This window comes from Delphinus delphis, chromosome 8 (genome assembly GCF_949987515.2).
Source record: "Delphinus delphis chromosome 8, mDelDel1.2, whole genome shotgun sequence".
NCBI lineage: Eukaryota > Metazoa > Chordata > Mammalia > Artiodactyla > Delphinidae > Delphinus > Delphinus delphis.
Genome location: NC_082690.1, coordinates 94,094,114 through 94,120,499, shown reverse-complemented (window position 1 = coordinate 94,120,499; position 26,386 = coordinate 94,094,114). Strand labels below are relative to the sequence as shown.

General features: G+C 36.2%; 1 protein-coding gene across 2 annotated transcripts in view; it reads right to left on the bottom strand.

Annotated features, from left to right (window-relative positions):
- The window catches only part of TTC17 (tetratricopeptide repeat domain 17), a 151,815-nt gene that overhangs the window by 81,577 nt on the left and 43,852 nt on the right, over positions 1-26,386 (bottom strand). For both annotated transcript variants that reach the window (XM_060018742.1, XM_060018743.1), the window contains exons 6-16: positions 20,384-20,493; positions 19,662-19,806; positions 19,068-19,207; positions 17,466-17,626; positions 15,658-15,770; positions 11,429-11,575; positions 9,964-10,079; positions 9,642-9,807; positions 8,397-8,474; positions 8,035-8,259; positions 714-900 (exon numbers count right to left, since the gene is read on the bottom strand). In XM_060018742.1, coding sequence (XP_059874725.1) covers positions 714-900; positions 8,035-8,259; positions 8,397-8,474; positions 9,642-9,807; positions 9,964-10,079; positions 11,429-11,575; positions 15,658-15,770; positions 17,466-17,626; positions 19,068-19,207; positions 19,662-19,806; positions 20,384-20,493 — 1,588 coding nt within the window. The remainder of the gene's footprint in view (positions 1-713; positions 901-8,034; positions 8,260-8,396; positions 8,475-9,641; positions 9,808-9,963; positions 10,080-11,428; positions 11,576-15,657; positions 15,771-17,465; positions 17,627-19,067; positions 19,208-19,661; positions 19,807-20,383; positions 20,494-26,386) is intronic.

The window sequence follows — 26,386 nt, the reverse complement described above, 5'->3', positions numbered from 1 at the left end:
TGTATAAATATGTATAACTGAATCACTTTGCTGTACAGCAGAAATTAATACAATATTGTAAATCAACTATACGTCAATAAAAAAATATTGAAGAAAAAATATCATGGAACTCTTAGAAATTTACAATAGTTGAGACATTAACTCAAGTAGCTCTGACCCAGGTGGACACACTGCTGCACACGTGTGTATGTATACACATATGTACACATGCGTGGTGCCTGTGGGAGGAAGCGGAAGAATGCAAAGTAGATAGCCGCTTCACGTCGGACGACTGCCTGAAAGGTGCGGTGAAGGTCCACACCACCTCCACTCAAAGACAAGGGGCTGTACTTCGGTGAATGAGGATAGAAACACTGCTTCAAATCTCATTACACCGTTTGAATTTGTGGCAGAAAAAAAAGTCTTTTACCATAAATATCAGTTGTTGTAGAACATCAGAGATTTGGGGGAGAGAAAAAAATCTCACAGTTTATCAATCCCAGTCGAATATACTTTGATCAGCCTTTCTCAAACTAGGGTTCTGGGAGAGAATTAAGCCTAATGCTCCAAGGCATGTACACAGCAAGTTATTAATTAATTTCTTTCCTATGTATCTAGAATTACACTGGTTATGTAAAAACCTTGGAAAAATAAAATCATTTTCTGTGTTCTGTTGATCAAAACAGGAATCCTGATTGAACTCATTATTTTGCCAGCATTTAACAGCTGCTTACCACTGCAAACAGAAGAGGTGATGTTGTACAGAAAAGGATAAAACTGCATACAGCGAATCAACTTCAGGCTGTTTTCACACTCTGGGCATTTGGTAGTTAATTTCAAAGCCTGTCTAAAGGCCTCAAGTGCCCCACTGATATTCTTCAGAGCAAGGTAAGCATTTCCCAGGCTCAAAAAGGTCAGGGGCTGAAAAGAAAGAAAAAAAAAAAAATCAGAAAATGTTAATGAATTAATATTTTCTGAGAGTTACAAAACCTTTACAGTATATGTCTTTTGGCTTTTTTTAGGTTACCTCATAAAAGTTACCCCAACTGTCCATTTTATTTACATCAGCTAAACTGTTTAATATAAATTTATTTTTTACCTTTTTACTAAGATAAAAAATACATAAAGTATGTAACATGCACTAGTCTTAAGCGTACAGCTCAATGAGTTTTTATATACGTATATACCCCTGTAACCACCACTCATCTAAAGATACAAAACATTTGGAACATTTCTGGTGCCTCAAGAGGTTCCCCTGGGCAACCCAACCCCAACCCCAGAGGTAACCACTTGATGTGATGTTGTGACTATCACCATAGATCAGCTCTGCCTTGCCTGTTCTTGAACTCCATATAAATGAATCAAACAGCATGTTCTCTTACGTGTATAATATGTACCCTTTTGTACCTGCTTTCACTCAACACAACATCTAATATTCAAGAAACCAGATGTTTTTTGTGTACTATTTGTTCATTCTTCTTAAAAAAAATTGATGTGTAATGTTTCATCATGTGAATACACCACAATTTATTCATCCATTCTCCTACTGATAGGGAGTTTTTGGATTGTTTGCAGTTTTGGGTTACTATAAATAAAGCTACTATGAACAGTCATGTAAATGTCTTTTGATAGACATATGCACTCATTTTCCTTGGGTATACACTTAGTAGTGGTTCTTAAGGTAGGCATACATTTAGTTTTATGAGATACAACGAAACCATTTCCCATTGGACATACAGACTTGCACTCCTACCAACAACTGTGAGAATGCACTGACTTGTTATTGTCAGTTTTTTAAATTTAGCTGTTTTAGTGAGATGCTTAAGCGGCATCTCACTGTGATTTTAATGTGCATTTCCTTGATTAGTAATAATGTTGAATATTTTTTCATGTGCTTACTGGCTCTTTGGGTACCCTTACTGCTGAAGTGCTGTTGTTTTCCCCATTAAAAAAAAATTGGGTTGCCTTTTTCTTATTGATTTGAAGGAGTTCTTTATATATACACTAGACATGAGACCTTTGCTGGAAATATTTATTGCAAATATCTTCTCCAAGTCTGTTGTTTGCCTTTTTATTCTCTTAATGGTATCTTCTGATAAACAGAAATTCTTAATTTTAATGAAGTTCAGTTATATATTTTTTTCTTTTATAGTTAGTGCTTTTTGAAATCTTTGCCAGCTATGAGGTAACAAAGACTTCCTCCTATGTTTTCATCAAGAAGCTTTATTGTTTTATCTTTCATATTTTGGTACATGATCCACCTCAAATTAATCTTGTGTATGACATGGAGTAGGAGTCAGGGTTCATTTCTTTTTCCATAGGGGATATCCAAGTAGTCCATTACTACCTACTGAAAAACCAAAAGCTCCCACACACACTGAACTAGTGTGCCTTTGTCATAAATCAGGTGACCATATATGCAGGGGCCTATTTTTAATTTCTCTATTGTGTTCCATTGATATATTTGAGTATCTTTGTGCCAGTACCATACTGATTTAACTACAGTTAAGTCTTGAAATCTGGTAATATAAACCTTCCAACTCTGTTTTTTTCTTCCCCTCACACCCCAATTTTTGAGCTATTCTAGATCCATTTTTATGTAGATTTTTGACTCTCCTTATCAATTTACACACACATATACATGCAATTGCTGGGAGTCTGGGATCACATTGAATCTATAAATCAATCTGAAGAGAACTTACATCTTAACAATATTGAATCTTTCAATCCATGAACATGATGTATATCACCATTTATTTAGGTTTTCTTTCTCTTAGCAATGTTTTGTAATCATGATAGAAATCTTGTGCATCTTCCTTTAGATTTACTTCTAGATATCTGATTTTTTGGATGCTATTGTAAATAGTCTTAAAATTCTATTTTCCAATTGTTTGTTGAGACTTTGTTTTTATACGTAGCCCGAAGTATTCCGTTTAGGTCATTTTAGCAGAAATATACCTATGCTTAGTATTTGCTGCATACAAACCATTTATTCTACAAACCATCTATTTACTTTATCATTAAAAATATTTTAAAAGATCTAAGAATGTTTTATTCTCAAATTGCACAGTATATCCCCGTGAAAAGCAATTATCCCCTATAATTTATCAGCTACTTGCTTTTGATTCAGGCTGTTAGGTCATCAGAAATATCTCACTATAACCAAACCAAGGTGTACAAAATATTCCAGATTAAAGAGGCCTAATCTAGGTAGCGCTCAGGTTACATTTAAAGTATTACTTAGTGGTTCACACTAAGATATACAATTAAATTCCATACATAGATTTCAAAAATGTCCTTATATTTTCCATAAGGAAACGAAGTATCGTAATTATCCTTACAACTAGAATGAAGGAAACGAAGTATCATGATTATCCCTATGACCAGAATGATAGTTGTGCAAATATCCTGTATTCAGACGAACTGGTTAGCATTTTGGAAAAAAAGAGTAATTTTCGTGAATTCATTCTGAAAATAATTACTGAGTGTTTACCATGTTTCAAATACTGTTTTTGACACTGGGGATACAGCAGAAAAAAAGATAAATCCTTGCCTTAGTGGATCTTATAGTCTCATGTCACACAATTGTGAGTAAAATGTGATGAAGGACAGCAGGGAAGAGACATAAATAGTACTAACCATAGGGAAGAGAGTGCCATTACAGAGTAGTAAGGGAAAGACTCCCTGAGAAGCTAGTATTTGTAAAAGATTTTAAGGAGATGAGGAGCAAGCTATGAAGAATCTTAGTGGGATGAAGCATTCCAAGCAGAGAGAATAGAAAATGCAAAGGTCCTGAGGAGGGAGCACAGCTAGCATGTTCAAGGAACTGCAAGGCGGCCAAGTGAGGCTAGAATAGAATGACCAAAGGAACGATCTCATGGAGATACGGTCAGAAAAGTAACAAGGTCATGTAGGACCTTCTACATCATTATAAATTCTTGTTTCTTACTGTGAGTTACATGGAGACTCACCGCAGAGATTTGAACAAATAACAACATCTGACATTAAAAAAAAAATTACTAACTTTGTTTCTTGTATTTTTTCAATGTAGAAGGTAATTTTTCAACTCTGGCTATGGGATGGAGAGAATTTAGGTGAAAGGAGAGGGGAAGCGGCTCCCTTTAAGCAATACTCTATAGCTTCCTAAAGCTAAGGAACAGCATATAAGTTTAGCATATGTTGAGCACTACTGGCATTGTATTTATTCATAATGCAATTTCTTTCTTTCTTTTTTTTTTGGCTGCGCTGCGTGGCACATGGGATCTTAGTTCCCTAACCAGGGATTGAACCCGTGCCCCTGCAGTGGAAGTGTGGAGTCTTAACCACTGGACCAACAGGGAAGTCCCTGACAACATCTGACTTTTAATAAGAATTTCACTGACTGCTGTACTGTGAATAGAGTGTAGGGTGACAAAGGCAGAAAGCCAAGAAGCTAGTTAGTAGGCTACTGAAATAATCTAGATAAAAGACAATGATGGTGTGGGTAAGATAGCAGTGGAGATGATGGTAAATAGTGAAATTCTGGGTATATTTTAAAAACAGAATCAGCAAGATTACTTAATAGATTGAATCTGCCCTAAGAGAAGGAGAAAGGTACGAAGGATGGCTCAAAGTTTTTGTCCTGAGATACTGGCTTTACTGTTTCCTGAAATGGGAAAGACTGAGAACAAATTAGAACAATGTTAAGGAGCTTAGTTTTGGCCTGTAGTTTTAGACCGTGTTTTAGACATTCAAGTGGAGGTGTCATGTTAGCTGTTGGATAAAGGAGTCTGGAGTTCAGAGCAAAGGTGATAAGTGACTCAATAAGGAAAGTGTAATGTTCTTGAGATATGGTCCTGGAACAATCAGATATCCATTTGGATATGAACTTTGATGAATGAACTTTGATCCCTACCTCACACTGCAAAGAAAATTTAACTTGAAATGGATCATAGGCCTAAATGTGAAACCTGAAACTGTAAAACATCTAGAAGACAACATAGGAAAAGACCTTTGTATATCTGAGAGTCAACTATTTAAAGACAAACCAGAGAAAACAAAATAGAACTATTTTTTTTTCAGACTTCTTATGAGGACACCTTAAATCTAACAATAGAAATCAAAAGGGAAAAGATGGAAAATTAAGGTAAGTTTTAAAAGCTAAGATAAAAAGGCAAAGAGAGAAAATATTTTTAACATATGATAGATGGAGTTAAAGACTTTATTGTATAAAGAGTTCATGTAAAATTAAAAAAAAAACAAATTCTAACAAAATGAGCAAAATGCCTACATAAACTTTTACTTTAAAAATACAATAAAATAGGGGACTTTCCTGGTGGCACAGTTGTTAAGAATCCACCTGCCAATGCAGGGGACATGGGTTTGAGCCCTGGCCTGGGAAGATCCCACATGCCATGGAGCAACTAAGCCCGTGCACCACAACTACTGAGCCTGCGCTCCAGAGCCTGCGAGCCACAACTACTGAGCCCACACGCTGCAACTACTGAAGCCCATGTGCCTAGAGCCTGTGCTCCGCAACAAGAGAAGCCACTACAATGAGAAGCCCGCGCACAGCAACGAAAACCCAACGCAGCCAGAAACACAAACAAACAATAAACAATAAAACAGGGACTTCCCTGGTGGTCCAGTGGTTAAGGCTTTGAGCTCCCAATGCAGAAAGCCCGGGTTCAATCCCTGGTCAGGGAAATAGATCCTACATGCCGCAACTAAGAGCCTGCATGCCGCAACTACAGATCCCACATGCCCCACCTAAAAAGTAAAAAATAAAAAGATCCCGCACGCTGCAACTAAAAAAAAAAAAGATCCCACATGCTGCGAAGATCCTGTGTGCCGCAACTAAGACCCGGCATAGCCAAATAAATAAACATTTTAAAAAAATACAATATCCTTAAAGTAAGATTAAGAAATTTATGTTACAACAGAGAATGGAATTTTTTAAAGTAAATCTATTTTACAAACGTTAATACAGAAGCAGTGTGACTTGACTATAAAGGTGTGAACTCTAATGGCCACTCTCCCTGAGTTCAAATCCAAGCTCTATGACTTTCTGTAAATCCCTTTGGCATTCTTTTTCTATCAAATGGGTAAATCTTATCTCATAGGGTTGTTTTGAGGATTAAATGAGTTATTACATGTAAAGTGCTTAGTATGATGCCTGGCTCTAGTAAACAATCAATAAAAGTTAGCAGTTACTTCAACTGATTCTGGTGATAATACAAGCAAAATGAATATTTATAGATCTTGATTATGGCAATATATATTGGCCCAAATCTTTTTGTGGATTGTTTGGTATTTTGTATCAAAGCCATCAAAATATTCATTCTCTTACTGACTTAGTAATTTCACTGCTACTAGCAGTCTTTCCTAAGAAAATTATCTGGAAAACAGAAAAGGTCGTATCCAGAAAATCATTACTGATATTAGCAACCTAAACATCCAGCAACAGAGGAGTCAGTTCTAACATATCAATTCATCAAACCTTTATACAACCACTTAAATTGATGGCTATAAAAACTAGGTAGTAAAAATTTTTTTTTATATAAGTTTTAAAGATCACCAGTACAGTAAAGTTGCAACACTATGAAATATTTACATAGAAGGAAAGCTTATAAGGAAATATTTCCAAATGTTGACAGCTGGGGGTAGGGTCTGATTAAGGTGTATTTTGGGGTATCTACCCTGATTCACTGATTTGTATTTTTATTCTTGTTGCAGTACTACAGTATTTAGCTAAAATTTTAGTATAATTTTCAAATATGAAAAGGCAGGGCTTCCCCGGTGGCGCAGTGGTTGACAGTCCGCCTGCCGATGCAGGGGACCTGGGTTTGTGCCCCGGTCCGGGAAGATCCCACATGCCGCGGAGCAGCTACGCCCGTGAGCCATGGCCGCTGAGCCTGCGCATCCGGAGCCTGTGCTCCACAACGGGAGAGGCCACAACAGTGAGAGGCCCGCGTACTGCAAAAAAAAAAATGAAAAGGCAGCTAATCTCTAAAGGAGCTTTTTTTTTTTTTTTTCCAGAAGAAAACTGCCTAATTGCCTTGGCTGGTGGCAGAAAAAAGTGAACCATGAGAAGTATCAAGGGAATGCAGCTGTGCTGAACCTTCCATTTGGGTGTTCATTTTATCACATCTCATATAGACCATCTGTTCTACTATAGCCACACCTGGCACACAGTAAACATTTGATTAATATTTGATGTACTTCTCTGGCAACTTGGCCTGTTGTATAACAGTGATTATAAAGTTTTACTTAAAATCCAGTTGTGAATTGGTGTATTTCAAAGGAAACTCTTAACAGGCAACATTCTCTTCTAGTACCGAAAAAATCAGTTTTGGGACACCTCGAATAAACCTAGGCCATTCATGCACACTTCTTCTAAAAGTTTCTTTGCATATAAAACTCAGAAGCATTTAGACGCTAAGTATAAAAGCAATTTAACTGTACATTTATTATAACTGCATTCATCAAACCTAAGATGTCATCAATTATAACATGCATCCTTATTTCAGAGATGTTAAAATATGAAAAAAAAAAGTAAGTGGTACTTTAGAAACAATGAAATAAAGTATTTAACTACAAAGCAGTGACACAACTCCATGGATTGCATGTGGGAGGTTCAGGGCATGAATATCAACCTACTTATCTATCCTTATCAAAACAACCTTTAAACTGTGCTCTGGCTTGCTTGGTATAAAGGTATCTATAAATTAACGCTGTAAAACAGTATAACATTATGCAATGTGCATGCTGTAATGAGCAGGATAAAGTGAGAAGCAGATGTTTCAGACATAAAGATGTGGCAGTATATTTTTAGCAGCTATGTCATTCTTATGTAAATGTAAGTTTCTAAAAAATAACTGTATAATTTATAAACTTCATTCATTTAAAATAGATGAACACATCAAAAATAAAACAAAGCCGTCTTACAATATGCAAATTCTACTAAAAAATAAAACGAGTTTTTTTTATGCCCTTTCTATAAAAATACATATTATACTCTGAATTTGAGTTATCACTACTTAGTATATATTGCTACAAAGAAACATAAAACCTCACCTCAGAGCTATTGATGGCCAAAGCTTGAAGCAGCAGTTTAGTGGCATCAAGATGAAGGCCATAGTGAATCAAAAGGTTGGCCAAGTTCACAAGAGGAACATCCTGGTATTGAAGCGGAGCCAAATTCAAAGCCCTCTGAAGACAAGCAATAGCAAAGGTGCTATTTCCTACTGCTCTCCAGTAGAGTCCAGCTTCATTGAGTATCAGCCAGACAGGAGCATTTGGCTGAAAAACCCCAAATACTTCAGTTAATACAAGAATACAGTACTCATTCTAAAAAGGATTTTTTAATACATGCATTTTAACTTTTAATTACAATTACTAAGCATTTAAATTTCAGATATCTGAGGTAGGCAACTCACCTTGTTAATAGCATGAAATAAGAAAGACCCAATTTCTTCTTCTGGGATAGTATAGTTATTAATACGGGAAAGCAAAATCTGAAAACATCAAAAGGAAGATTGAATCAATTGAAAATAACAGGGAAGACATTTGAAAAGAATTTCTATAGACAACAGTCTTGAGCTCCTCAGGAACAGCTAACTTGAAGAGATATTTATAATTATATACATAACAGGCAGTCATTGACATTACAACAGGTGTTACCCTGCTCATGTATGCCTTAGTTTCCTTTAATTAAAAAAAGTTAAAAACATATACACCACATACATATTAAGGTGATCTATCATTCCCCCGTTCAAGTCAACCTAAGTGTCCAGAACCAAATGAGAAATTATTCAGAGAGCAAAGCATGCAACACCTGATGCAATGAAAATCTGCTACCCTTCCTAGCTGGAAAAGCACCAGATCCTCAATTAGTCTACTTTATATTCTTGCAGCATTTATATAACTCTGAGCAACTCTAAGTTAGGGATCATGGTCTATTTTTCTTTGTATTCCTAGCACTCCAAACTGTGCCTGGAACATAATGTTTTTTGCCTCAGTAAATGCTGAATGTAAGTAGTAACTGCTCATAGTTTTAAAATTAAGTTAAAAAAAGGTCATGGTGATGGTCTGTTTTCTCTGTAAAAAGTAAATTTTTTCATTTGTACCTACGGAATGGTAACTAATATAGGATTTATATTCAGTAATAAAACATTTCTAGTTATACATAGCTAATAGGAACTAAAGAAAACAGCGTAACAGAACATATTTATAATGTTTGCAAAATAGTTATCAAATTCATACAAATTCCTAAGGACCTCATATGAGCGCAAAACAGGGTTGATAAGGCCAAGGAAAGAGAATCTTCAAGCTTTCAATTTATACAAACTTCTGGAAGCTTGGAGAATGTAAAGCTAAACTGCAGTGGTCAGAATGGCCTCCACTAGGTAAACAGAGTTCTGTGTTACTCATCTTTGCAGCCCTCTTAGAGGAACACTGCTTGGGTGGTCTATGTATATAGCAACCCAGGGGAACACTTTACTGGCATTCCTTCAATAGCGTGACTGACTTCTTAATTATTTCACCAAATCTTTAACTCTATGTTTCAGTTTCATAAACTTAAAGCTCAACAACTGCCTTCTATCAAATTTTTGCTCCACCTATGAGGCTTGCGAAGTCAACCAGAATGGACGGCAATAAACACCAGCCTAAGTGAGCCTTACTTTTCGTGCATGGTCATCTGGCATTTTGGCTTTCAGATCCATGCGGACCTCTAATTCTTTGACTAAGTAGGACAGAGTCTGGCTTTTTCTGATGTCAGTTATGGAACAGTCAGGGGTTTGGGCCTCTTCTTCTGAAGCATAATCATCACTGTTGAGTTCGTGGATCCTGGCACAAGAAAAAGGAACAAAATTCATATTTTCAAAGTTTGGGTGACTTCAAAATAAAGACTTAACCTTTCAAGTCCAAGGCTGGTGCTCTCAAAGAACCGCCAGATGATAATCATGCAGAATCAAGTGCTTTGCCAAATCCATCAGCACTTGCCTGAGTCCTTTGTTTTCCGGAGGCAGAAAATACGTTGGCAATTCCCCGCCAACAGGGACTCTAGGATAGCTTTCTGCACAATCTGCTCTTTTAGGCCACAGAATATGCTGTTTGTCCTAATAAAAAAGAAAATTTCTCATAAATTTCTTCAGATTCAATGCTTCAATATGCTAAATGAACTTTTAAAAGAACATAAATATACTAGGATAACCTAAAAACAGTTTAGTATTTTAAGATATAGACATTGTGGTAGACTCTATAATATTCTTTCTACTGCAGATTATTAGTCTAAGTCAGTAATTATACCTGCTTTACCACAGACTGGTTCAGGGTTGGGCAGGCCTAACTCAGCTGAGCCAGTAAGACACAAGGAGAGGTCTGCCTGGGGCTTCCAAGAAAGAAAAGCCAGTCTTAGTCTCTTATGCCCCAAAGGAGCAAAAACCATGTTGCTCCAGCTACTGCTGGCTGTCGCCTCAGTACCATGAGGAAGACAGGCTTTAGGATGGAACCAATACAGTGGATGGCAAATTAAAGAAAAGGAAAGGAATGGGTCACTGGGCCACTGAATCAACCAAAGCCAAAGTTTGCTCTATCTTTGGATTTCCCATAATATGAGGTGAATTTTCTTTCGTTTAAGTCAATTTGAGGTGGAGTTTGTGACTTTTACCTAGAAGCATACATGCACTTAAAAAACTGGAACAGAAAACTGTTTTTCCCTTAACTAAGACTTTTCTTTGCCAATGCTGAAGTTTAACAATTATTATTTTATTTGTAAAATTTCATCTTTCTAAATATAAATAACACGTACCAGAGGCTTACTAAACTTATAGCCTGAAGCTTTCAAACTTGGGAATTTATATTAGACATAATTAAATAATAAGTGGCCGTATTAATTTTGTTAGAATAAAAACACAATTAAATTCTGAAAATTTAATGTTGAATAAAAAATACATGGTTTCTGTCTTCATATGTTGGTATCCCCATTGGCTAACACACAATTATTTCTTAGGTAGGTTAGAAATACATATTTATTTACTTGTTTATTATCTGTATCTTCTGCTAGAATGTGAGCTCCAGCAGAGCAAGGAACTTGTGTACTATATTCATAGTATCAGCCTGGTATACAGTTGGAAGCTCAATAAAAGAATGCTGATTAAATAAGCGAAGTACATACAAGCACGCACTTAGGTCAAGTTTAGAAACTCATGAGGGTTGGTGATTATACTCAGAGCTTTGAACTGAAATCAGGGTGTCCATCTGCCCCACCTGACTGCCAAGAACTCAAGACAGACCCTGTGTCTTACCACCTAGCAGAATGCCTTCCATTTAATGTAAGCTTAACAAATGCTTGCTGAACTAAGCTGAACAGTGACTGGGGCCATATTAATCAGTGGGGTTGAGGGCCACTGCTTTAAGAAATCTTGTCTGTTAGAGAAAACTCCTTAATCATCCTCTACTAACTTACCCTATATGCATCAGAGTCCCTGCCCCAGATCCAGAGAACAGAATGGGCTATGGGAGAAGACTTGACCAAATCACTGATATCACTCTGATTTGCTTGAACATCAAAGTTCACAGACATCATACTGGAGGTTGATGAATCCTCACCAAACTAGAAAATGAAAAGAAAAGTTCAATCAAATTGAAAGCAGAAAAGGAGTTGTAAATAAGATTTAACTCAACCCAAAAATGTTAATGAATACTCAAAATTAGAAGAAAATCACAAAGTAGGTCAGTTAAAAGGCAATCAGATCTTTAATTTTCAGAACTATGCCCCAACAGTATTCTCTCACAGATAATGCACAGCTAGCAACTTTCAATCAACTATGCCATTGATGTGTGAGAAAACTAGTGTCGGTTGTTTTCCTGTCCCACTACTTCCTTTCTATGATTTAGTCTCTTATAAGTTTAGTGATTAGCTGATTTAGATGTTTGATTCATTATTCCTCTCCCCTACCTAGACTAAAATGATCACTATTCTATAAAATTAGTGTGCTTAAGGGTTCTTAAGCGTTTAATATAGCTATCATTTAGGCATTAAAAACCACTGGACAGTCAATTTCAAATATGTATAGCCTTCAATGGTGAAAAATTAAAACGATTTCCTCTAAGATGAGGAACAAGACAAGGTTTCCCACTCTCACCACTCTTATTCAACATAGTTTTGGAAGTTTTAGCCACAGCAATCAGAGAAGAGAAAGAAATAAAAGGAATACAAATTGGAAAAGAAGTAAAACTGTCACTGTTTGCAGATGACATGATACTATACATACAGAATCCTAAAGATGCCACCAGAAAACTACTAGAGCTAATCAATGAATTTGGTAAAGTAGCAGGATACAAAATTAATGCACAGAAATCTCTTGCATTCCTATACACTAACAATGAAAAATCTGAAAGAGAAATTAAGGAGACACTCTCATTTACCATTACAACAAAAAAGAATAAAATACCTAGGAATAAATCTACCTAAGGAGACAAAAGACCTGTATGCAGAAAACTGTAAGACACTGATGAAAGAAATTAAAGACAATACAAACAGATGAAGAAATATACCATGTTCTTGGATTGGAAGAATCAACACTGTGAAAATGACTATACTACCCAAAGCAATCTACAGAGTAAATGCAATACCTATCCAACTACCAATGGCATTTTTCACAGAATTAGAACAGAAAATTTTACAATTTGTATGGACACACAAAAGACCCAGAATAGCCAAAGAAATCTTAAGAAAGAAACACGGAGCTGGAGGAATCAGGCTCCCTGACTAGACTATAATACAAAGCTACAGTAATCAAGATAGTATGGTACTGGCCCCAAAACAGAACTATAGGTCATGGAACAGGATAGAAAGCCCAGAAATAAACCACACACATATCGTCACCTTATCTTTGATAAAGGAGGCAAGAATATACGATGGAGAAAAGACAGCCTCTTCAGTAAATGGTGCTGGAAAAACTGGACAGCTACATGTAAAAGAATGAAATTAGAACACTTCCTAACACATACACAAAAATAAACTCAAAATGGATTAAATATCTAAATGTAAGGCCAGACACTATAAAACTCTTAGAGGAAAACATAGGCAGAACACTCTGTGACATAAATCCTAGAAAGATCCTTTTTGACCCACCTCCTAGAGAAACGGAAATAAAAATGAAAATAAACAAATGGGACCTAATGGAACTTAAAAAGTTTTTGCACAGCAAAGGAAACCATAAACAAAATGAAAAGGCAACCCTCAGAATGGGAGAAAATATTTGCAAATGAAGCAAATGACAAAGGATTAATCTCCAAAATTTACAAGCAGCTCATATACCTGAATATCAAAAAAACAAACAACCTAATCCAAAAATGGGTAGAAGACCTAAACAGACATTTCTCCAAAGAAGACATACAGATTGCCAACAAACACGTGAAAGGATGCTCCACATCACTAATCATTAGAGCAATGCAAATCAAAACCACAATGAGGTATCACTTCACACCAGTCAGAATGGCCATCATCAAAAATCTACAAACAATAAATGCTGGAGAGGGTATGGAGAAAAGGAAACCCTCTTGCACTGTTGGTGGGAATGTAAATTGGTACAGCCACTATGGAGAACAGTATGGAGGTTCCTTAGAAAACTAAAAATAGAACTACCATATGACCCAGCAATCCCACTACTGGGCATATACCCTGAGAAATCCATAATTCAAAAAGGGTCATGTACCACAATGTTCACTGCAGCACTACCTATAATAGCCAGGACATGGAAGCAACCTAAGTGTCTATCAACAGATGAATGGATAAAGAAGATGTGGCTCATATATTCAATGGAATATTACTCAGCCATAAAAAATGAAATTGATTTATTTGTAGTGAGGTAAATGGATTTAGAGTCTGTCATACAGCGTGAAGTAAGTCAGAAAGATAAAAACAAATACTGTATGCTAACACATATATATGGAATCTAAAAAAAAAAAAAAAGGTTCTGATGAACCTAGGGGCAGGACAGGAATAAAGACGTAAACAAAGAGAATGGACTTGAGGACACGGGGTGGGGGGAAGGGTAAGCTGGGACAAAGTGAGAGAGTAGCACAGACATATATACACTACCAAATGTAAAACAGAGATAGCTAGTGGGAAGCAGCTGCATTGCACAGGAAGATCAGCTCAGTGCTTTGTGACCACCTGCGGGGGGGACAGGCAGGGTGGGAGGGAGATATAAGAGGGAGGGGATATGGGGACATATGTATACATATAGCTGATTCACTTTGTTATACAGCAGAAACTAACACAACATTGTAAAGCAATTATACTCCAATAAAGATGTTAAAAAATATATATGTATAGCCTACCTCCAAACCAAGGTACAACAATATTTGATATTCTCACAAGATACCATATAGTTCCTGTGTATTTCTGAAACCTTGTTAGATAAGAGAATGGGACTAGGATGGGATGGAGTAGGAAAGAGATGAGAAAAAGGAATGAATATGATGAATTTGTAGCTCTATGCCTTTAATAACAGGAACAGATGCTTTCACTATATAGCAGTGATGAAATTTATGGATATATAATGTTGGAAGCTACACTCACACATGGCAGTCTTCCAAATGGTCTGTCTTGAGACCATTATGATATCTAAAAGTTACACTGGGTTTTGGTATATTTCATTTCTAAATATTCCCTTTTTCCCCTTAAAATGCTTGGATTTAAGACAGGGAGCTAGAGTCCCAGAGGGTGTAAGTCTGTTCTTCCTTTACTACTCTTGAAAACCAGACATGGGATATTGCTAGGAGCTGGCTCACAAAAATCATAGGAAGCTTTTGGTCTCTATTACTACTTCTCCTCCTAAATGGCCTCTTAATTTTTATTTCTTACTCTTTCCCAATGTAATCTGGGTTTTTCTAAATTAAAGAGTTCTAATTTTCCATGGTTTGTCTTCCTATAGAAGTTTTCCTGATCTCTTATTTTAACTGCTAATTGCTAGAAATTTCTGTATCTATGATTAAGGAACATGATGGGTTTTCTATGGGATAGGATAAATGTTATTTTATTTCCAGTATCCTTTTGGATGAAAATTGGACTCTGATTGTGTTTACTGTCTATATCAGCATCAGTTACATGCTATCTGGTATCATTATATTTATGCATTATTTCTTCCCAACTAGATAGGCTAGGATTTTATGTATGTGTATGACTGTGTGTATATGTGTATGTACCTGTGTGGACATATACAGAGACAGAAAGAAAGAAAAAACATGCACACAGCAATGTGCTTAATAAACGTTTTTTTGTAGATGATCATTTTGATGACGTTTTTGGTTGAAGCAACATAACTGGACTGATGACTTCAGGAAAGAGCATGGCTACTCTTTCCCAAATTTTAAATTATAGGTCTTACTAAAGTAAATTAAAAGGGGAGGTTAAGGCTTTTATTGTAGCTCTCTTGGTAAAGAAGAAAAGAATTAAACACATATGAAAAGAAAATACAGCCAGTACTTTGGGAAACAAAAATGTCATTCATGGAGTAACTGAGTACTCTCTATAAAATCTGACTTCATAAACATAACAGATACTCAACACCTTAAATGATGGTCACACATTTTAGAGATCAATTATATAAGGAATTAAGGGGGGGAGTGATATTACTCTTAGATATGTGCAAGTTTATAACAACTAGAAGAGACTAAGAAAAAGACCTGAACATAGTCCACATTTTCAAAGATATCACCACGATGGTAGCGCACAGGTTGGTCCCACTGGCAATGTAAACTATGCTGCTGGTTGACCAGACGGCATATCTGATGATTTCCTGGAATAAGAAAGGAAATTTAAATTGATGAAAAAGATCAGCAATGCCAACATGATTTTCTTAGTCTAAGTCATGTACTATCAACCCTGTACTCTTCAGAGCCTGGCAGAGTACTTACAGAGGGGATACTTATCCAGGGGAAATCTCATTAACGGTTAATTAAATTAAATCATTCTAAAGAAGCCTGTTTCTCCACCTATGAAACAAATGGGCTCCACTAAATAATCACTGACGTTCCTTCTGGCAATTGCATTCTACGACTGTAAAATCTATTGATTAGACTTTGCCCATCTCTCTGGAGAGAATTTGCTTTATATACTTCATGACTCTTTTTCAAATATATAAATATATATATATAAGCGCTCTGGTTGCACTTCAGTACAGATTGAGCAGCAAATAATCCCAAGGACTGAACATACTCTTTACACTCAAAATAGCAAAGAAGGGCTTCCCTGGTGGCGCAGTGGTTTAGAGTCCACCTGCCGATGCAAAGGATATGGGTTCGTGCCCTGGTCTGGGAAGATCCCAAATGCCGCGGAGCAGCTAGGCCCGTGACCCATGGCTGCTGAGCCTGCGCGTCTGGAGCCTGTGCTCCGCAACGGGAGAGGCCACAAGAGTGAGAGGTCCGCGTACCGCAAAAAAAAAAAAAAAAAAAAAGCAAAGAAAACTTGTCAGGTGGATTGTAAAATGGACTGTAAACGTTCACAGCTAAGGGTCAAAGATCAAGAGGCTGTACAGACCAATATATTTACCAAGGGAGAAGGATGTAATATAAGGGATTCTATTCATTTATTCTTTGGTGTCAAGTTGTCGTATCTGCTCCCACAGGGTTTAATCAGAAATGAAACATTCTGGATACAATCAAATCACTGATATCCTGTCAACCCAAGTTCCTTTAGACCAGTGGTTCTACTTTGGGGTCAGAGACTGTAAAAGATTTAATAAGAGCTACATACCATTTTACCAGGAAAAAAAAATGTGCATATACACAATACTGTGTATAATTTTGGGGAGGATTTCAGAACCCCCGAAAGTATTCCATTGATTACTTTCCTATTTGAGACAAAGTCTAGTCTAAAATCTTACTTCTAAAATAAAACATTTGTTTTTAATGGGGCATAAAAAAGAGGAGAACATTTAGCCTTATTGCCACTGTTGGCTGAAAAGTGTGGATGTTTTGATTCTAGGGTGTGTCTAGCTTGCGTTAAATTGGTGTAGGGCCCTGTTACAGTGTGTTTTCAGACTAGCAACAACAGGCATCAAATAGGAGCTTGTTAGAATAACAGAATATCAGGCCCCAACCCAGACCTACTGAATCAGAATCTGCATTTTAACAAGATCTCCATTTTAACAAGAGATTGATACGCATACCAAAGTTAGAGAAGCATCAATGTAGGCCATAGAGGACAAACAAACTGTTAAGACTCTTAGGATACAAAAGATTTGGTTTTTACTTTAAAATTTGGTTTTTAGTTTAAAAATTTGGTTTTTACTTTTTACTAAAAAAAAGTTAGAAGGATCAAACCAGCTCCTCAGGCCTGCTGGTATACCTGTAGTAACGATGTCATTTTAAGACTGAGAGAAGTCATAAGCACAATTTTATACTGCTTTATGGCTACATGAAAGTTATAAAAGTAAAGCACACTAGAAGTGAATTTCCTAACCTGTCTTCAATTACTTGGAATCAGTACTTACCTAATTGTGCCTCTTTTGCCATCTGTGTCTCATGGATGATATTTCTTAAGATTTGCTCTTCCTGAATCAGCTTATGTTTTTCTAGGATCTCCTGCTGTCTCAGGTAGTGGTCATGTTGCTTTTGATATTCTTTCAACTCATTCAGTGTTCGCTGGAGGGATCTTAACATTTTTTAATAACAGGAAAAAGTTACAGAGCTTTAAAATTATGGATTTTTAAACCCACTGAAATACATAGATTTTCTGGTTCTCAGCAAAAATTGCTAGATTTTGACTTTTAACATACAATCACTGTATCACAAGTTCAAGAACAATGGGGCTAAATAAATACGATTGTTTTATTAAAATTTGGGGGGAAAAAGATGGATGTGAAATTCTTCCCATAAACACAACAATTAATGACATTAAACGGTGTATTAGACGCTTCAGGTGCCAGAAAAGATACATAGCAATAAATACTACTATAAAGCTTTATACATTTAACAAGTCTATTTCCCTCCACAAAGACTGTCAGTTCCATGGACATTCAAAGCCTTTCTAGAATCTTCCTTTTCACCTTTTCCTTTGATTCTACCTAAAGACAAGGTTAAGAGAAGAGGCCACAATGCCTTGCTCTTGCACTGTAGCTTCTTGGTTTACAGATTTTGGGAAAAAAACCACAGAAACTGCTTATAAAGGAATATTCCCTACCACCTGGTATCAATAAATCAGCTGCTTGATTATATTTAGTCACAAAAATCTTATTGCCTATTATACTGTTAACATATGGAGGTTTAATAGCTGCACAGATTGTATAAGAAGAGCATAATATTGGAAGAAACTCAGCCAGGGCAAGTTCTGACCAGGTATAACAAAGCCAGGTATAAACAAGCTGTCATTCTTTCCTTTTTACTACATTAGGCTTTTAAACAGATTGGAAAATAGGCAAAAGTTTAAAGAAATCCAAATCCCCACTTAATTCTATAATAATCAAAGTACACTCAAAACATTAAGGCTAATTCTATAAGAGATGAACAATTCACTTCTGAGTTATGTCAAGTTCCTTTACTGGCCCTATTATTTATAGAATTAAATACAGGATATTTTTTAAGTATACTACAAGGACCAAGTACAACAGAATTCCATTACTGTACAACTTACACAAATCTGATTAAAATGTGGGCCAAATAATCTCTCTCAGCATCACTTAACCAACATAACAATAGCCCAACCTTAGAAGTCAAAGGAGAGAAAGCTCAAATGTAGCATGCGCAAGTGATTTTACTGACGGTGTATTCTATGGAAATAAAAATGTAATCAATAGAATTACTGAGCATCTGGCAGCACCCCCTCCTCCATCTGACTTCATACAAGTAATTGACTGTCAATATTGTTAAGATTTAGATGACAGCATTTACTGTAAATATTCTCTAGTTCCTGGAATCCTTTATACAACCACTGACTTGTGCTAAACCTCCTGATTGGAGAAAAAGGACAGGACTAGCATTAGTGAAAAGGTGTTTTTCTTAATTCTAATGAACAAATTAACACTGATATCACCCTACACAAGTCTAACCTAAGGTTCTACAGTGTTGGTGCTTCAGTAATTTTTTCTCCTAGTTACCTATGTTGAGCTTCCAGTTTCTGCTCGAGTTTTTGCTGACACAGGACAGCATGCTTCCTCTTTATAGCTTGCTCAAACCCAGGTTTAGCCTGTAAAGCATGGTCATAACAGAGCACTGAGTGGTTATACTCCCCAAGCATCTGAAGAGACAAAAACAAACACACACACATACACAAAGAAAGGAGGGGAAATGGTTAGCCTGGTTGTATCCGTCCAAATCCCCTTATGATTTATGAGATCACACTAAATCTCATACAGTGAAGATTATTTCGATCAGTAGTCAAATCTCCATAACATGCAGCAATGCTATACAGGATGGTTCAATTGGAAGTACTGCTATTTTAAGAAGAGTATGCTAAAGGAAAATAATATTCGTATCAATTCGATTATTTTCTTTTTTGTGAAGAGGCTAAAACACTTATGATTCATTATTGCTATGAAGTTTTTTTCCCTTAATTTCTTCCTTTCTATCCCCTTGTTTGGACCAAAAGAAGGGAAAAGGGTATTTTTTATTGGAAAAAAAGAAAGAAAGAAAGAAAGAAAGAAAGAAAACAGCAACTGGATTGGTTCATGTAAAAAAAAAGTTGTATTTACTGCATATATATTTCCTAAAGTGTAATAGCTAGTGAAGAAGTCACTGTCGTCCAGAGCTGCGTGGACCACGACAGCAGCATCAGCAGAGAAGTGTGCTCTGTGCAGAACATTCGCCAAGTTGACCAGGGCAATGTCTTTATTGTGCCTAAAAGAGAAGGGAAGATGTAATTAGATGTCAGGAAAGAAGCATGTGCTCCACAATTGCCTATAACTGCCTGACAAGGGCAAATTACATTCAAAGTTATTGAGCTTAGGAAAATAACTTTGAGTTTACTTACAGATGGGGAAAATAATTTAAGAAAATCCTAATGTTTAATTTTACATAATTGACGGTGCTTACTCAATCTGATAACTACAAATTTTGCCACAAAAATAAGGTCTGGCAGAGATTTTATGCTTTTAAAATGTATTTAGGGCTTATATTTGCTTTGAGAATAATTTAATTTCTGATAGTTCCTCCAACCAATTTCCCTAGTTTCAAGTCTCAAGTGAATCAGAGGGCATCTACATTATATATTTTTCCTTAACAGAAATCAGAAGTATGTTATGCCATCATCACTTTGAACTCTTTGACATCTAACATTTTTGTGATGGGACTAATTGCAACAGGGATGGAGGAGAATGCAAGTACAACACAATGCTTCCTCTTCTTGTTTTTTATGTATTTTAACAGCCCTGAGTTACATGGAAAATCAGGAGGTCCAGAAGAGGAGGAATCCTACCTGGATGAGAAGTGAAGGGCTCGCATAGCACATTCCACTACTTGATACGGCTCATTCTTTATTCTCCAGTAAAATGAAGCCATGTTATATAGCACCCACGAGGAAGAGTTCTAGAAGTTAAACAAATAAAATGACAACCAAATGTAACTCAAGATAGTTTCTTCAACTCAGAATGTTCAAAATGAGCACCTTTACACTCTGTCTGGTCTGAAACTGATGAAGAAAATCAAGACTCATTACAGTAGCGACAAAGCAGAGGACAAAGTACAAATAAACTATCCCTGTCAAGACAGCATTCTGATCATTAGTTGATCAGGTGTATTAAGGTGTGATCTAAACACAGGGACAGTCCAACCCCAGACTATCTTCCAAAGGGGAAATAAAGCCGAAAAATCCCACCAAGTGGTCACAACTTGGGCCCTGTTTCAGGACTTTAGAAGTCAGGATCTAACCTACTTAGAAATGCTAGTTGTTCTAACATGAAATTCCTGAAATTAACATATTGCAAAATTTCCTATTTATTTAACATCTGAATGAAGGTATGTATGTAAACAAATGAAAGGCTTATGCTTTTGTGAAAGGTAAACGTTTGTCATTTCCTCGTGTGTGTTCAGAAACTAACTCAGACCTTCACACTGCTAAAAAGTAAGTCTTTAGTATGTAGTAATAAGTGCATTATTTAGTCAAATTAAACAGAAGTTCAGACAGGTTTTCTCCTTTTGTGGCTTGCATTTTTTGTCCCCTAACATATACTAAATTTCAACCACACAGAGGTCATAAGACTAAACTGAATCATGTCAAAAACTCAATGTAAGTGTAAACCCAAGAAAGAAATATCAAATTCAGCATGGAAAAAAAGTCATAAAGTTTAAGATAAAATGGGAAAAACGTATGACAGCCAACACTTAATGTGTAGCTACCTCATAAAAAATCTAAACAGAGAAACCAAAAACCAAAAGAACAAGGGCCAAAAACATGGACAATTCAAAAATATGAAACAATGACTACTTAGCAGGCGAAAAACTTAACAACAACAACTAAGGAAATAAAGAGCTACAAGTTTTCCTTTTAAAAATTAGCAAAGATTAGAAAGAATGCCAGTATTCACTATTGGCTACAGTGTATACTAACTTCAGATATTAAGTGTAGAAATATTGGGTTAGTACAGCATCGCTGGGGGACAATTTGACAATATGTATTTGAAAAGGCTTAAAAATGTGATTATCCTTTCATCCCAAAATTTCACTAAAAAAATTTATCCTATGAGAATAAAGTTTTAACTATAAAGATATGTAAAACTCCAAAAATATATAAAACAGCAATTATCTCTGACTTTTTAAATTATAATTTTTAATTTCCTTTTACATTTTTATATAGCTTTTTTTTTTTTTCAAGGACCAATTATTTTATTTTAAAAAGTTATCTTTAAGACTAAAACTAGTATGGGATTCTCTGATGGTGCAGTGGATAAGACGCTGAGGTCCCAACGCAGGGGGCCTGGGTTCGATCCCTGGTCAGGGAACTAGATCCCACATGCATGCCGCAACTAAAACTTTGTATGCCACAATTAAGGAGCCCTGGAGCCACAACTAAGAAGCCCTGGGGCCGCAACTAAGGAGCCCACCTGCTGCAACTAAGACTTGGCACAACCAAATAAATAAATATTAAGAAAAAAAGATTAAAACTAGTATAATTCTTTACTAAGCATCCTTAAGTATTCTATCTTCAAGGAAAAAATATGATTCTTGAGTGCTGCAATGAAAGACTTTAGCACTAAGTGTAGCTGGTTACAGAATATTATATTCTTTCACACTTGACTTATGACTTAGGCTTCAGTTGCCTTTTTAGTAGCCTTTTGAGAAAGTTTTCCTTTAAATCAACAAATGATTTTTAATCTCTTATTTTTAAACCTTATATTGTGAATTGGGACAAAAAGATCAATTAAAAAGTCTACGTGATCTCCCTGCCAATGCAGGGGGCATGGGTTTGACCCATGGTCTGGGAAGATCCCACGTGCTTCAGAGCAACAAAGCCCGTGCGCCACAACGACTGAGCATGCACTCTAGAGTCTGCAAGCTACAACTACTGAAGCCTGCGTGCCTAGAGCCTGTGTTCCACAACAAAGAGAAGCCACTGCAATAAGAAGCCCAGGCGCTGCATTGAAGAGTAGCTCCCACTCACTGCAACTAGAGAAAGCGCACGCGCAGCAACGAAGACCCAACGCAGCTAAAAATAAATAAATAACTTTACTTTTAAAAATACATATATAAAAATTAAAAATTCTACATGAACTACTAAAGCATCATGATAAGCAGAATACTCTACTCATCATAGTATATTCAAAGAGAAAAATAAATCTTTAAATAAAAATCTATAAGATTTCTTGCCCCTGGACCAGGGATCAAACCTGTGTCCCCTGCCTTAGCAGGTGGATTCTAAAGCACTGCACCACCAGGGAAGTCCCTAGATTAATTTAAAGAGAGGGCAGACAGCAGAAGCAAGAAGAACTACAATTCTGCAGCCTGCGGAAGGAAAACCACATTCATAGAAGGATAGACAGAATGAAAAGACAGAGGACTTTGTACCAGATGAAGGAATAAGATAAAACCATAGGAAAAAAACTAAATGAAGTGGAGATAGGCAACCTTCCAGAAAAAGAATTCAGAATAATGATAGTCAAGATGATCCAGGATCTCAAAAAAGAATGGAGGCAAAGATTGAGAAGATGCAAGAAATGTTTAACGAAGACTACAAGAATTAAAGAAGAAACACCTAGAAGAATTAAAGAACAAACAAACAGAAATGAACAATACAATAACTGAAATGAAAAATACACTAGAAGGAATCAATAGCAGAATAACTGAGGCAGAAGAATGGAGGAGTGACCTGGAAGATAGAATGGTGGAATTCACTGCTACGGAACAGAATAAAGAAAACAGAATGAGAAGAAATGAAGACACCCTAAGAGATCTTGGGGACAATATTAAACGCAACAACATTCGCATTATAGGGGTCTCAGAAGGAGAAGAGAGAAAGGACCGAGAAAATATCTGAAGAGATTATAGTTGAAAACTTCCCTAACATGGGAAAAGAAATAGACACCCAAGTCCAGGAAGCACAGAGAGCCCCAGACAGGTTAAACCCAAGAAGAAACACACCGGGACACACAGTAATCAAACTGACAAAATTTAAAGACAAAGAAAAATTATTGAAAGCCTCAAGGGAAAAATGACAAATAACATACAAAGGAACTCCCGTAAGGTTAACAGCTGATCTCTCAGGAGAAACTCTACAAGCCAGAAGGGAGTGGCATGACTTATTTAAAGTGATGAAAGGGAAGAACCTAAAACCAAGGTTACTCTCCCCAGCAAGGATCTCATTCAGATTCAACGGAGAAATCAAAAGCTCTACAGACAAGTAGAAGCTACGAGAATTCAACACCAACAAACCAGCTGTACAACAAACGCTAAAGGAACTTCTCTAAGTGGGAAACACAACAGAAGAAAAGGACATACAAAAACAAACCCATAACAATTAAGAAAATGGTAACAGGAACAAACATATTGATAATTACCTTAAACGTGAATGGATTAAATGCTCCAATCAAAAGACACAGGCTCACTAAACAGATACAAAAACAAGACCCATATATATAACGTCTACAAGAGACCCATGTCAGACCTAGGGACACATACAGACTGAAAGTGAGGGGATAGAAATAGATATTCCATGCAAATGGAAATCAAAAGAAAGCTGGAGTAGCAATACTCATATCAGGTAAAATAGACTTTAAAAAAAAAGATTGTCACAAGAGACAAGGAAGGATACTACATAATGATCAAGGGATCAATCCAAGAAGAAGATATAACAATAACAAATATATATGCACCCAACATGGTAGCACCTCAATACATAAGGCAACTGCTAACAGCTATAAAAAAGTAACCCGACAGTAACACAATAATAGTGGGGGATTTTAAAACCTCACTTACACCAATGGACAGATCAACCAAACAAAAAATTAATAAGGAAACACAAGCTTTAAATGACACAATGGAACAGATAGATTTAATTGATATTTATAGGACTTTCCATCCAAAAACAGCAGATTACACTTTCTTCTCAAGTGCATATGGAACATTCTCCAGGATAGATCACATCTTGGGTCACAAATCAAGCCTTGGTAAATTGAAGAAAACTGAAATCATATCAAGCATCGTTTCTGACAACAACGCTATCAAATTAGAAATCAGTTACAGGGGAAAAAAACGTAAAAAACACAAACACATAGAAGCTAAACAATACATTACTAAATAACCAAGAGATCACTGAAGAAATCAAAGAGGAAACCAAAAAATACCTAAAGACAAATGACAATGAAACATGATGATCAAAAATCTACGGGATGCAGTAAAAGCAGTTCTAAGAGGGAAGTTTATAGCAATACAAGCCTACCTCAAGAAACAAGAAAAATCTCAAATAAAGAATCTAACCTTACACCCAAAGGAAATAGAGAAAGAAGAACAAACAAAACCAAAAGCTAGTAGAAGGAAAGAAATCATAAAGATCAGAACAGAAATAAATGAAATAGAAATAAAGCAAACAATAGCAAAGATCAATAAAACTAAAAGTTGGTTCTTTGAGAAGATAAACAAAATTGATAAGCCATTATCCAGACTCATCAAGAAAAATCGGGAGAGAACTCAAATCAATAAAATTAGAAATGAAAAAAGAGAAGTTACAACAGACACCACAGAAATACAAACCATCCTAAGAGACTACTACAAGCAACTCTATGCCAATAAAATGGACAACCTGGAAGAAATGGACAAATTCTTAGAAAGGTGTAACCTTCCAAGACTGAACCAGGAAGAAACAGAAAATATGAAGAGACCAGTCACAAGTAATTAAATTGAAACTGATTAAAAATCTTCCAACAAACAAAAATCCAGGACCAGATGGCTTCACAGTTGAATTCTATCAAACATTTAGAGAAGAACTAACAACCATCCTTCTCAAACTCTTCCAAAAAACTGCAGAGGAAGGAACACTCCCAAACTCATTCTATGAGGCCACCATCACCCTGATACCAAAACCAGACAAAGATACCACAAAAAAAGAAAATTACAGACCAATATCACTGATGAATATAGATGCAAAAATCCACAACAAAATACTAGCAAACAAAATCCAAGAACACAATAAAACGATCATACACCATGATCAAGTGGGATTTATCCCAGGGATGCAAGGATTCTTCAATATACGCAAATCAATGTGATACACCATATTAACAAATTGAAGAATAAGAACCATATGATCATCTTAACAGATGCAGAAAAAGCTTATGACAAAATTCAGCACCCATTTATGATAAAAACTCTCCAGAAAGTGGGCACAAAGGGAACCTACCTCAACATAATGAAGGCCATATATGACAAACCCACAGCAAACATCATTCTCAATGGTTAAAAACTGAAAGCATTTCCTCTAAGATCAGGAACAAGACATGGATGTCCACTCTCACCACTATTATTCAACATAGGTTTGGAAGTCCTAGCCATGGCAATCAGAGAAGAAAAAGAAATAAATGGAATACAAATTGGGAATGAAGTAAAACTGTCATTGTTTGCAGATGACATGATACTATATGTAGAGAATCTTAAAGATGCCACCAGAAAACTACTAGAGCTAATCAATGAACTTGGTAAAGTTGCAGGATACATAATTAATGCACAGAAATCTCTTGCATTCCTACACACTAACAACGAAAGATCAGAAAGAGGAATTAAGGAAACAATTCCAATCACCACTGCAAGAAAAAGAATAAAATACCCAGGACTAAACCTACCTAAGGAGGTAAAAGACCTGTACTCAGAAAACTATAAGACACTGATGAAAGAAATCAACGATGACAAAAACAGATGGAGAAATATACCATGTTCTTGAATTGGAAGACTCAATATTGTGAAGATGACTATACTACCCAAAGCAACCTACAGA